The following is a 13,285-nucleotide window of genomic DNA, read 5'->3' as shown; positions in this document are numbered from 1 at the left end:
ACTGTTCTAAAATAAAACTTCTCAGAATAACAGCAACAGCAATATAATATAGTATGCATTGTATCTGTTGTTTATTTTTTGTGGCAATAATACAGGCAGCCATATGGATATGAGCATTTGGAAGGGAGGATTTGTTGGCTAGATCATCACATCTGTTTACTTATAAATGCAACAAAAATACATTTGGAGGTCACTGACTGCACAACCATTTTACTTACTCCTGATGAATAAAAAGCTATCAATGCTACGCTTTCTACATCAAACCAACCTCAAAAGACACCCTATGATATTTTTGTGAGAAAAAGGTTTTGAAATCGTAGTAAAATTAGTCTCTATCACGCTTTATCAGCCACTTCCACTGTAATGGTGGTATCAGAGCAATAACTTAATCTAGGATGAAGTGAGCATGCAACATGTCCAGGAGGAAGATAAAGAAAACAACCAGTGCCCCAGTTAAGCTTCCTCATAACACAAACCCTTTGATTAAAGGAGCGTGTACCACTGACCTCATATCTAAAAATCACGTTCACTGAGTGAACTCAGATTTTAATTAAAAACAGAAACAAATAAAAACAAACAAAACCAAACAAAACCACACAGAAAGAAACAAAACCCTAAACCAACACACCAAGACAATAACAATAGGTTAACAAGCCTGTAACGTATAACATCTCAATAATGTGTTTGCAGTATTCCAGTCAAGGCTCTCACCATGACCCAAAATATCTATGGCACTTCCTTCACCTTTTTCTTGAGGTCAGGCTATAAGTATTTTGTAATCTAGCAAACCTGAGTATTTATTCCGGAAAACTTAGAAATGTGTCATTTACTACACAGACTTTCAGCTAGAACAAATAGTGCTTTCAGAAATCTTTCACCTACAGTATTGTTCTGATATCAAGAAATTACAAAAAACATTAAGTTTATGATGAAATTATTTTCCTTAGGTTATTCTTTTAATCTGGTAGAATCTTTTGGTAGAAACACTTCAGCATGTCCACGTAAGTCTAATATTACCCACATTTTCTCAGCCGAACAGAGCTTTTGGCAGTGAATAATCCCATGCACAGAAATATTTTTATATTTGCTTGCTGTCACCCACGCTTGATAACACAACTTTTAGCTGAAGGACACAATTTTCATCTTGTTCATGAAGGAAACTAAGGATAGGAACTACAGAAAACTGAAGACATAATACCTGAATTGAATTATTTTCACAACTTTCAAAAGAAAAAAAAAGACAAGAGAAAAAATATGATCTTACTTTTGCTGATGAGTTAGTCTTCAATACTTGATTTGCCAAAGAAAGGAGAGGTTAGGATGACAGCTGTTCATTACAATTCCTTCTTTTCTACAAGAGCTTAACTCTGCCACTGGCTGGCTGGCCCATTTCTGTTTGCTTTAGCACAGAGCAGTGCTCCTAAAAGCTCCTCCTATTGACAGCATCTGCCTGGATACTTCCCTCAACAAGCAGAAACAAGGTTTTTCACAGAGCCATTTAGGTCCTGGGAATGAGCTACAAGTAAAGGAAACCAGCAGAAGTAAATATTTTGATGACTAAGTCCAGGATTTGGCAGGTAGAAATTCATGCCCGCTGACAACACCAGCTTTACACCAGAGCAGTCACATCTTCACAGGGATACAAATCAAAACCACAACTTCCCTGACAGAAACAGTAGCTCAAATTATGCCTAAAAAATGGAACCCAGAAATTTAAAAGCATACATATCTTACAAGCATACCTATTAATGCAACTTGTCTGAGCCTTCATTCATTATTTGTTCCTTACAAGATTTTGTATTTGTGCAATTAAGAAAAGCATTGGTGAAATATCCACACAAAACAATGTATAATAAAGGACCTAAATATATGTATTTCAATTATGGTTGACTCAGAAAGCAACTGCTCATCCTAACAGATGCCCTATATAAACTCCCAATACTCACCTTTTTCCTGGCACCCAAAATAGCTGAGGCAAATCTACCTTCTGTTCCCAGAAATGCTGCCTAAGGCAGATACTGTATCATGGCAAATGTACATGTCACAGAACTGCAACTTTATTGCCAGTGAAAATGATACTGCTCCATAACTTTATTTGCAATTTATAGGCTCTGTGGGAAATGTGCCAGCAGGTTCTCTTGGTCTGGACACAGCTGCCTGAATAGACGTGGTCATGTAATGCGACCAGACAAATAAAAGATGGAAGAAGAAGGTCTAAACGTTAGGTAATATATATATTCATTTGTTGTGGCTTACTCTCAGCTGCTAATCAGCACATTAACCTTATTTTCTCCGCATGATCGCTAAGTACCGTAGTAAAATTAGGTCAGAAATTCAGATCAGATCAGCTGACTCAGCCCAGCAAGATCAGACAAAGACTAGTTGCCTTTTTTTTTTTTTTTCCCCAAATCCAATACACTGTGTTTATCTCCTGCAAATAGATCCATACATTTTTCCCCACAATTAAACTATCAGAGCCACACACGATGAGACAGCAGTCACACTGAAGGTACATCAGTGCTACTGAGGAAAGACAACACAATGTATCCTTTGGAAGGCAAAATGTGCAATAAAACCTCTTTTTTCCTCCCCCTAGGTCATTTTTCAGATCTTGTTTCCAAACTGCTCAGACTAATGCATTTCAATGAACTTAAGTCATTCAGCATAGTTACGAGATGATTTAGGTAAATAACAGCTGCTTCCAAATAGTGTTGTGGATGAACACCACCACTTTATTAGCAAATACATTACTCATTATTAAGTTATTAATATACACAACCAGCCTTCTTCTAAGAGAGACCATCTGAACACTAAAATAGCACAAAAATTATAAACTAGCTTCTAAAACAAGTCAATTGGACTATCAGGTAATTTTCAGCTATAAGTCCTTGGTACCAACTGCTTTATTTTCATTCCCACATGCCAAAGAAGAGTGTTTGTGGGAACCCCTGCTCCTGCTCAAAAATCTACCTGCAGTTAATCACAGGGGATGACTCCCTTGTTGCTAAGGAGATTTTTTTCAGCTGTTGGTACTCTCCAGACTGGCAGCACTGTTATCACTGCACATGTGCACCACTTTCTATCTAGGCCACAGCATCAGGAATTAGGGATAATATAAATATCCATCAAGATAAGGTAAAGACTTAAGGAATATAGAACAGAACAAAGAAGAAATCAATAATCCTACTTCACCTTTCCTGTCTGCTATGTTTCAATAGACAACATGGTCTTGGGTGAATCTCTGGAGGTTACTACAGGGAACAGACTCAATTGCAATCAGCCTAAGTGACTTCAGACATCACCACCGTTCCTTTAGACAAATCAGATGTTCTCCCTTGGTCTGCCATTGCTTTTAGTCTTTCTAACCAAGGATCACAAGTATCTATTTTTATTTTTTACTTCTACAAGTTTCCATTAGAAAAAGACAGAGAAAAAGACCTGAAGAGAATGTTTTTCGAGATCTCCTAAGGTGTTTTCCCTACTCCTTTTCCTCAGACAGATGTTGTTTACCCCCTCAACGTTACTGAGATAATACAGGTGGAGAGGGATTGGGGGGACCACTGCAAACACAATTTCCCACAGAAGAGCCCAAAATTCAGGAAATGTTGATGCCTCCAATCCACACACAGACAAATGCTGTTCATCTAGTAAACCCACTGCTTCTGGTCCCACTACTGCTGATCCTATTCCTTCTGTCTTCTGGCTCTGTAACTGAGGGTCAGAACTCTGTCCTCAGTGATATCAGTTCAGCATGAGCAAGAATTTCATGGTTTGGCTCAGCCCTAAATCATCTGTATTTATCCAGGGCTCTTCATCAAATCGCTTTGCCAGGATCAATAAACAAAACCACACAAACAAACCACAATGTAGGAAATACTGTTACCACCATTCAAGTTAGGTAGAGAAGCTTAGCCAGAAGACTACAAAGAACCAGGTCAGCCTACAACTTACTCTCTCATGTCCCAAGAAACTTCTTTATTAAAAAAAAAAAAAAAAAATCTGTTCTGGTACTTAGTGGCCTTTATGGTCACACATATAACCAGGTTAGCCAGAGTACAGCCTAATTCGCTGTATTCACCTTAAATTTACATCACTCTTATCACTCCAACCAAATTGCTAACAACCTAAAAACCTCCACTTCCTGGAACATAACGCAGCCATATTTTTGCTTTACATTCCTTTATCTCCCTCCTCTGTCCAGCTGTATGTGCTGCTCTTTTTAATATTCCATCAAAATAATCAGACTACTGAGGCATTGCTTGAATGTTCACAGCACAGCATGTTTGTTATACCTGGATGTACAGTACCCAAGACATAGCATAAAATTTAATCACTTAAACTGAAATACAGAAGACTCATGCTGGGGGAAAAAATGCAAAGGATCTCCTATCAGTTTGTGCTCAAGCCATTCATTTGCAAATAAAAGTTAAACATGGATGGATGGTTTACCTGTATTACATAATTTTAGCCTCATCTCAAGAAAACCCTTGTTTTTAATAATGCAAATGTATATGTAATAAATATTTATATATATATTCCATTCAACCTTCTTTTCTTCTCCAAGAGGCTGCAGCGATTTCACTGATATCCATTGGCACAAGAAGCCAGGTCAGGCAAGTGCTCCTCTCATTAACTGTCAATTAAAATCAATTGAATTGTTCAAGAAGAGCCATTATTTGGTTCTGCCCATCAGGGGCTTGATCCATTTTCCTTTAAATGATTGCGAGATTGTTACTGACTTCAGAGCTCGCAGAACGGAAAGGAAATCACAAATAATAGATTTTTTTTGTTGTTGTTGTTGTTGCAAAACCTCAGATAGTTGTTAGAAAGCTTTGAAAATTTGCCAGGTTTAAAACATCAGCTCAAGGAGAGTTTACTGTGACCTGTGAGGCTCTCCTTGTCTTGCTCACACACACACATACCTCTGCACAAAGTACAAACTCGGCATCTAAAAATCACTGAGAGGATGACAACCTATTTTTCACTAGATCTGCACCTCTTATTCCAGAGACCCAAACTTTTTGTTATAAATCACACATGTTCAAAAGATGCTACACAAACTCAAACTGAATATGTTCAGATGGGAAGAGGGAGGGAGGGAGGGAGGGAGGAAGAACCATTCACCATCACATCTGCAGGTAAAACACGTGCAGTTAGAAGCCTGACGTAGGCCAGCGGTCTGCCCTGCTTTTACCAGCAAGCTGCTCAGAAATCAACTGGTCTACACATATTTTCCACATCTGGGACAGAGCCCCTCACTTTTCATTCACTCTGCCAGACCACTCATCTCTTCATCAAAATATTTACCGTTTTATTGCTTCTTCTTGTTTTCGACGTTTTTCACTCTTTTCTTTCAAGTAAGCCAGGTTTGTTTCATTCCTCATGCGATCATTCTCTCGAGCAATGTCTGATGCATTCTGTATAACCAAGCCATCATAGGCCTTCATCCCCATATCTTCAATATACTGGAGAAAAGCGCCCAAAGTGACCTCCTCCTGATTAGAACTCATCATCTTGCAGGAGATAATGAACAAAGGAAAGCAACGTTTCCTGCAGGTTGAAAAACACATAATACCTTAATCAGTAGGAAAATAGCTTATAGTTTATGACAGCGAGATTGTGTCAGTTGTAATTAACATCTTCATAAGAGACAATTTTTCAGACTTTCTCCTGTTTAAAGGATAATAAACAAAGCAATTCAGAACACAGAACATTACTCAAGACAAGAGGAGACAAAACCAAGAGTCTCTTATTCCAGGGGATGCAGATCCATCCAGTTACACCCTGTAAATCGCAAAAAAGTTTCCTCCCATCCTCTCCCTTTTTGTAATACCCATCAGTTGCATTGACACTGAATCTGTTTGAATTAGACTGAGAAGGCTTTCATCACAGGACAACAGGTCCTTTTTACAGTTTAGATAAGGCTGCACCAGAGCAGATTACCAGACAAAATTCCTATTCTTCAGGACATTCCAAAGTTCAGGTGAAAAATACTGTTGACTATTCTGAAACAAAAAAACCTTTCTTCAAAAAAAATTTCATCAGGTACAAAATCTAGAAAGAAATATTGGGAAATAGTTCCCTGTATTTCTCAGTAATGTAGATATGAGCCCATAAACCCTTATCATCTGCTGCCCAACAGTTTGTTAGCTTGGACAAGAAATCCCAGCTGAGATGGGTCCTTCAAAACTCCAAAGCCTTGAAATTCCCCAGACTTGCATATTTCTCACACAGGTGTGACAGCACTTCGATTCACAGCACCTCCAGCTAAGCAGCATGGAGCTAACACACTTGGATCCCTAGGCTGCATGGCAGGCAGCCTAAAAGCTCTCAGAAAGGCCCCAAATGTTTTCCACCCATCAACAGACATCCTGGGAATTGCAAGAGCTCTGGTGTATTGACACCAGTAAACACTACAGGAGACTAAAGGCAAGGTAGAATTTCAAGAGATATGCTCTCTCTGTCTAAAATCTATGCATTGGATTAACTACTTATTTAATAAGTAAAATAGAACTTTATTAAAAAAATAGAGTTGTGTCACCTTATTTTAAACACTGAGTACTGCAAGGTCCAGAGGCAAGACAACCTTGGGCTGTATTGTATGGGGTCCTCATCTTACAACCAGGGAGTTGCTGTAGGAGGGACCGAGCAACCCACAGGTAGAGCTGGCAGCTGAACTCAGCTCCCCAAGGCACGTTTGCTTATTCACTCCTAGAGCATTCCTGCCTTCCCCGAAGGAGGATTGTGTGACTTCTCGGAACCAGCCCCAGAAACCTTGCCAGCACCACAGCCAGAAGTGATCTTATTGAATAGGCAATGAGAATCCTGTCTGCACACAGATTTTTAGGGACAGGGTTCCTGTGTAATTAGCTACAAATATCTTTCCCCTATTTCTTAATATAATGCCATTTTCTAATCTTTATCACATACCTGAACAAGTAGGATTCTGATCTGGATAGGAGCTGTTTCTAAATAAATAAATAAAATGCTCTTAAGGATTCCAGCAATCTACTCTGGGCTGTTAGGCACAGCCTGACCAGGGGAATGCAAGGGATGAAAAAAACCCGAAAAATGGTTTTCCACTCCTAAATGCTTTTCCCCCATTTTTGATTACTTGAAGTGACAATGGCAACAAGCAGCTGATTTCAGGCAGTTAATACCTTAAAAGCACACTAATAATTTTCCCTTGTTTTCCATGTCTGTATATCAAAATTACCTCTATACAATGGTGACATGACTGTTAAAATGATGAAGATCCAGGGAATGCAAAGGGTCTGCTCCTATTACCTCTTCTGCCTCCCAGACAACCTTTTCTATCAACTAAACCTGAACACGAGCATAAGGCTGATGTTCAGGGTCACTGAAGTGATCTTTAAACATTTTCAGGCATGGGTATAAACATCTCCTACTAATCCCTGCAGGGTAAAACCAGTGAAGGAGGTCTCAGCGCAGCCCAATGTGCATGTCTGGCATTTCACACAGCTTGGAACAGACTAGAACTCCACTGGGTTGGAATAGGCATTCAGCCATTCCATGTATTCACCAAAAGTGGCACACTATCTGCAAAGGAGTGAATTGGAACGCTGACAATGAGCTACACAGACTCTACCGGTGTTACTGGTGCTGCAGCAGACATTGTTTTAGGCCTATTCCTAACCTTGCTGATTAAAAAAAAAAGTAAGTCCAGTTACCAAAGCCCCTTCCTGGAAGTGTTGTCTCTACAGCATGAAACCTGCCTGATTAAAGCCAATGCTAACAGCATAGACAGCTCTAACTCCACTGTCTCTGAACTCCTTAAATGATACCTGCTCTTTGATGGTTAAAGTCCAGGCCATTTCCCAAGAGATGCCTATTGTACCGGATTTTCCATTTCGGACTTCTAGTCAAGCCTAGTTTTTGCATATGTTCAATTAAATTGAAATAAACCTGCACAACAGAGAAACCTCACTCTAGTGAAAATGGCAATATTGCCATTGATTTCTCCAGTGACCAGATTTTACTCCTGAAATACAGCAGAATTTTTTTTACTGAAGGTAACTTCAACAGGCTTTCAATAAATGTAGTTCTGATTCATTTTTCCCCAACACATAGAACTTCATCTGCTTCACAATCTCTTTTGTGGCAACAATACTACATATTTCTCCCTCATTGTTTTCCTTTCACTTTGGAAGTCAAAAATGAGCTGGCACTAAGGATATACTGAATCTCCTTTTATTATGATGTTTATTTTTTGAACAGGAAGATGAAGTCATTCCAGTTGCAAAAAGATTGAAATAAAAAGCTTTTATTCTGCTGCATGCACTGATTAGATTCTTTATATGCTAGTTTATTGCTGATGTTTCCTATTACTAAACTCATGCAGAATGACAAAACTTAGACCCTGTTTAATAGCTAGACCAAGATATATTCTTTGTCCTAACAGAGGTCCAATCCTGCAACAGTACTGAGCAAATGTAGCTATTGAGCTCCTCCCATGACTGTGATTTTTGCATGCTCATAACATCCAATTCAATTTGGGGTGCTTCCTGGAGGTTGCTGGGGAACACACACATTTCAGAACCTTAAACCCGCATGTATGGCACCAACTCCAAAAAGCCTCGGTGCAAGCAGCAAGCACTTTCTGGAACAAACCCCATGTACCTCCTGCATGCATGCTATTTTACAGCCTCACCCCATTTACCAATAGCTTACAGTTGTGCATGCTGTACCTAGGGATTAAAAATGCAAACAGCTGGTGCAAAAAGCTTCACTAATTACTGTAAACATTTTTACAGTATTGGTATTCCTTGGGAGGCACACTAGGACCAATTTTATTTACAGCTATTAATGCCACGTTACCCTAATAAATGTGCATAACAATCGCAATAGGCTGCAACCAATACACGTGGCCCACGGAGTCCCAGGCAGTGCCTGCCTGTCCCCCTCCTTGGAAAATGGCAGGCAGCACTCATCAACCTTTGATCAAAGGTTCTGCTGACTGGTAAACTCAGGCAGTGAGCAATTCCTCACCATCTGCCAGGGCAGATACAAGCATAGGCGAGTGTTGTGTTTGAGTACATTTATATTTGATTAAAACTATGCAAATGCAAGTTCTTAAATAAGTAATGCAAGCTGTAGGTGAGGCACCAGCATTCTGGTGCCCCTGACATTCACACTGTGGTCAGGGACTTTGTTAGCCAGTGACACGTGCCACACAGAGTCACCTAAGTATTTGCAATCAAATTGCTTTCAGTGCATTTTGTTTTTTTGAAATCAATCAGCCCTGGAAAATTCTACCTGGGAGTTGCACCATTTGAAAAAGTGTTTAGACACTCCTTTCTTTTTCCCCTCCTCATTGTGAAGGAACAAAAGGAGACAGCAGGGCAGAGGGAGAGCACCGGAATTCAGCTGTTGCAGTCAACATGCTACGAAGTCAACAAAAATTGTTTGGAAGAACTCGGTTCTGAGTGCTCACTGAATATGAACATCTCTGAAAATTCACCTGAGCACAAGGAGACAAAGAAGTAGTTCTCCATCACGTTCACTTCGCTTGTTAAAGGTCAAGCTAACACGGTGTGAAATCTCACTGAGGAAAAAAAATCACAATCACACCCCATCATTCTCACCGACACCTGCCCCTCCAGGCACCCCCACATCAGAGGGAGCCCAGAGCAGGTCACACTGGCCTGGCTCGTGCTTTCAGCTGTCAGCATGGGAGGAATAAAGCAAGAAAGATTATTTTTTTCCTTCCCTGCCAGTGCATCTGGCTTACTGGCAAGGGCAAGCAGTCCCCTTCCTGGTTTACTCAGAAATATTTACATAACTAAATTCAAGATGATTGTATTGATTCAGACAGAGTTTCTAAGCGAGCATAATGCATTGTGTTTCACAACACTGTTGCATACCCTACTTCTAATTTAACTATTTGCTCTGATGCCAAATACACAGCGTTCTTGGTCAAACCACAAAGCTCCTCCTTTTCATATGATCAGTGTGCAAAAACATTGATTTCAGAATATGAGGAGCAATTGACTCAATATCACAGTATCCAAGCAGCACCACACACGTGAAGATTCAGACATGCCATTCTCCCTCTTATTCACATGAGGATCCCCAAAATATCAGCTGCTTTTCAGCTTGCTTGACAGCCATAAGCTGCAGCTGTGCTGCGCCGAAAACTGGCAATGCTGACATTAAACTGAAGGAGCTTTTTGAAGTAATGACAAAGGCACTGATTGCCTTCTTCCAAAGCAGAGGGATTTTTTTTTTCTTTTTTTTTTTTTAAATTTTAACATAGGAGAACAGAGCCTGGAAAAACAAGTGGGGGGGCTGCCCAGAGTCCTGAATCCAACATCTAATTTATCAAGACCTACTACACACCTCTCCAGTCCTGCCTGATTCCCTCCCAAATACTGCTTCCTCTCTTTGAGAACACATCTGCTGTCACGTTACCTATCAACTCCCTCCACTAAATTCACTATATTAGAAGGATTCTGCACAAATCAAGGGTGCTAATCAACCATTCAACCCTAGAGTTTGAGCTGTTGCATTCTAGTTGCTTGCAAGAAAATAAGAGCAAAGTAGACAGGCCAGACATATCCAGTTTTCACAAACTGCTGATCACAGCAGCACTAATAAGGGCCTAATGGTATTGGAAATACAAAAAAAAATATTTTCACTACGACCAAGACAAATTTAGTGACGTAAAAATATACTAGAGGCTACTTAGCAGAACTTATCATAACTGTGCCTTATATCAAGTGAGATTTGAAACACCCAAGCCCTTCAATGTGATGATACAAATTGCTAAGGCACGCTTCTTAGAGTTGCATCCCCTGCTCGTTCCTAACAATGAGATGGCTTTGCTGTTTTCACACACAGTGATGCATTAAATTCTAACATCAAAGAGGAGAGACCTTCTGAAACTGGCCCCAAGTTTCCTATTGTATGTCATTTGACAACTATATATGCACATATTTTAAGAAAAAGAACCAAAGAACCACTACCATCAATCAGAAGTACAAAATACGTTTTGTATTTTGACTGGGACAGATTATTTACCTGGTCCTCATTATACTGCACAGCACGAGCTCCAGCACCTGGGCAAAATCACTGAAGCTAAGTAGTGCTGAGCCCTTCACTTCAAGAGGTTAAAAGAGTCTCCTTCAATAGATTGAGAATGCTACCACATGGATTTAAAGAAATAGTCCATTTCTACAGATGTCCTACCCCTCCCATGGAAAAGCTGTGTTTTTCTATAGTTTTAAGAACTAAAAAAAAAAAAAAAAAAAAATACCCCAAGGCTCGAAGGGTCTTTTGAAAAGGAAAAGGTCTTTGCTTACCATGACTCCTCTATGACTCCAGGACATAAAAAGCTGTTGTTTACTTTGCAATACAGCAACACTTTTATTACTTTTATACCCTGAGGAAAACAAGGCATCCTCCTAACCACATGGATATTGGACAGTTGCAAACCCGGGTTCAGAATGGCCAGCACCTAAGTGCAGTTATGACATTTTACTTCCCAACGTGATGCAGAAGACTTATAAACAACAAAAAAAAATAAAATTACACAACACACAGACACATACACACACATTCTGTGTGCAAACAGGAGTGCATTTGAACTCAAAAGAAGTCACAAGCTTCTTGCCGATGGACTTATTTTTTCCTCCTCTTTGAGAAAATGAAATGGAGACTTCACTACCACCAGCATCATGTTCATATGCTGTAAAATATTAATGGTACAGCAGGTCTGATAAGTAACTATCAGAGATGTTGGAAATTATTTCAATTAATTCATCAGAAAATACGAAAGAATGGTTTTAATTATTTAACAGGGTTTTTTAGAAACAAAAAAAAAAATTCAGCTGCAAAGCCTCTCTATTGCAAGCACAATCAACATGTGAAGTACACAAAACCAGTCAAATAGACTTCAGCTTTTAGTTTAGCAATAGCTTAATACATTCTAAAAATACATGCAACCTCATTGTGCATTCTGACTATTCGTTACTTAATTTTGTAATATCATTTTTTTTATTCTAATTAGCACCATACTTCATTAGCATGCTCATAGGTTGTATTAAAACACGTACATACCAAAATCTAAGTCCACGGGGACCACTAAGTGCAATAATCAAAGGTGACTTTTGCCTGTAAAAGCCCTTTCCTGTGGTTATCTCAGTGCAGTCGGAAGGGATATTTCAGCACCATAAGAAACAGATTTTCAGTTAGGCTCAGTTTTTTTTCTTCAGTTAAAGTGCATTAAATCTTGCTGGCAGAATTGCCCGGATTGTAGAATTCGACATCACTGCAAGTCAATGTGTTATGTTATAGATCTTCTTAACATATGATTAAAATGGCATGGAAAGTTTGGCTTTTTTATAAAAAAAAAAAAAATGCAGTGGGAAGAACAGACAGGTGCTTGCTTCTTTAAATCCACATTCAGAGAAGAGAGGGTATGGATAATGGGAGGGTATAAACAACACCCTGCTTTGAGGTCCAGCAGAGAAGGAACTGGATGATTTTTACCCACTTTACAACACAGACGATTACAGCACCATCATATGCACTAACACAGAGATTTCTAAGGTGCCTCATTTGAATATGTTCTGTGGAGACAAAAAGGAAGGAATATAAGGAACAGCAAATATCCTATCCAAATGGCTTCTTGCAGCAAGGAAAGGCGCTCTCTCGCTCATTGCCACTCAAATACGGAAGGTCTGAAGCAGTCTGGCTCGTGGCATCGTCTCTCTCTCTCTCTCCCCCGCGACTCCAGGCAGGCTTGCTCTCTCCGGCTGCCTGGCTCCGCTGGTGCTGTTGTTGATTAATCAGGAATCCTCGAACAAAGAGCAAGCCTACCTTCGGGTGCCAGCAGGACTGTGGGGCTCCTCTCCTGCTGCAATCCGGCTGCCCTGACCCCCCGCGCAGCCAGCATCATCCTAGCACCTCGGACAGCTCCGCCGCGCCGGGCCCATGGAGAGGCGGGACGGCGGAGCGGCAGCGGCCGCGGCGGTGCTCCTGGCTCCGGGATCGGGAGCTAGGCAACAGTCTCGCTCTTATCTCCACTGCACTGAAGTCTGATTAGCAAATAATCCAGTGGGGGGGAACAAAAAAAAAAAAAAAAAGAAAAATCTGCATGAGCAGCACTGTACATCACATGGAGTCTCTAAGGTGGGAAAGACTGTGAAACAACGCCCTTTCCCCTTCCTTCTCCCTTCCCCAAAAAAAGAGAAATTGTTCTTCCACGGAGATTGGCTAAGTTAACCTTTAGCCCATGTTATGGCTCAAGGAAATGAGCAGCCAC

At 40.2% G+C, this 13,285-nt stretch overlaps 1 protein-coding gene across 5 annotated transcripts in view; it reads right to left on the bottom strand.

Annotated features, from left to right (window-relative positions):
* The window catches only part of NYAP2 (neuronal tyrosine-phosphorylated phosphoinositide-3-kinase adaptor 2), a 130,409-nt gene that overhangs the window by 116,831 nt on the left and 293 nt on the right, over positions 1-13,285 (bottom strand). For 3 of the 5 annotated variants that reach the window (XM_027900469.1, XM_027900466.1, XM_027900470.1), the window contains exons 2-3: positions 12,079-13,246; positions 5,308-5,550 (exon numbers count right to left, since the gene is read on the bottom strand). In XM_027900469.1, the coding sequence (XP_027756270.1) occupies positions 5,308-5,513 (206 nt within the window). In that variant the 5' untranslated portion in view covers positions 5,514-5,550; positions 12,079-13,246. Of the gene's footprint in view, positions 1-5,307; positions 5,551-12,078; positions 13,247-13,285 lie in introns of those variants that run through there. The other 2 variants (XM_027900468.1, XM_027900471.1) reach the window with 2 other exon arrangements.

The sequence above is a fragment of the Empidonax traillii genome, unplaced genomic scaffold (assembly GCF_003031625.1).
Source record: "Empidonax traillii isolate 1590-97213 ecotype Southwest subspecies unplaced genomic scaffold, ASM303162v1 scaffold732:size314962, whole genome shotgun sequence".
NCBI lineage: Eukaryota > Metazoa > Chordata > Aves > Passeriformes > Tyrannidae > Empidonax > Empidonax traillii.
This window is presented reverse-complemented; position numbering and strand designations above follow the sequence as displayed.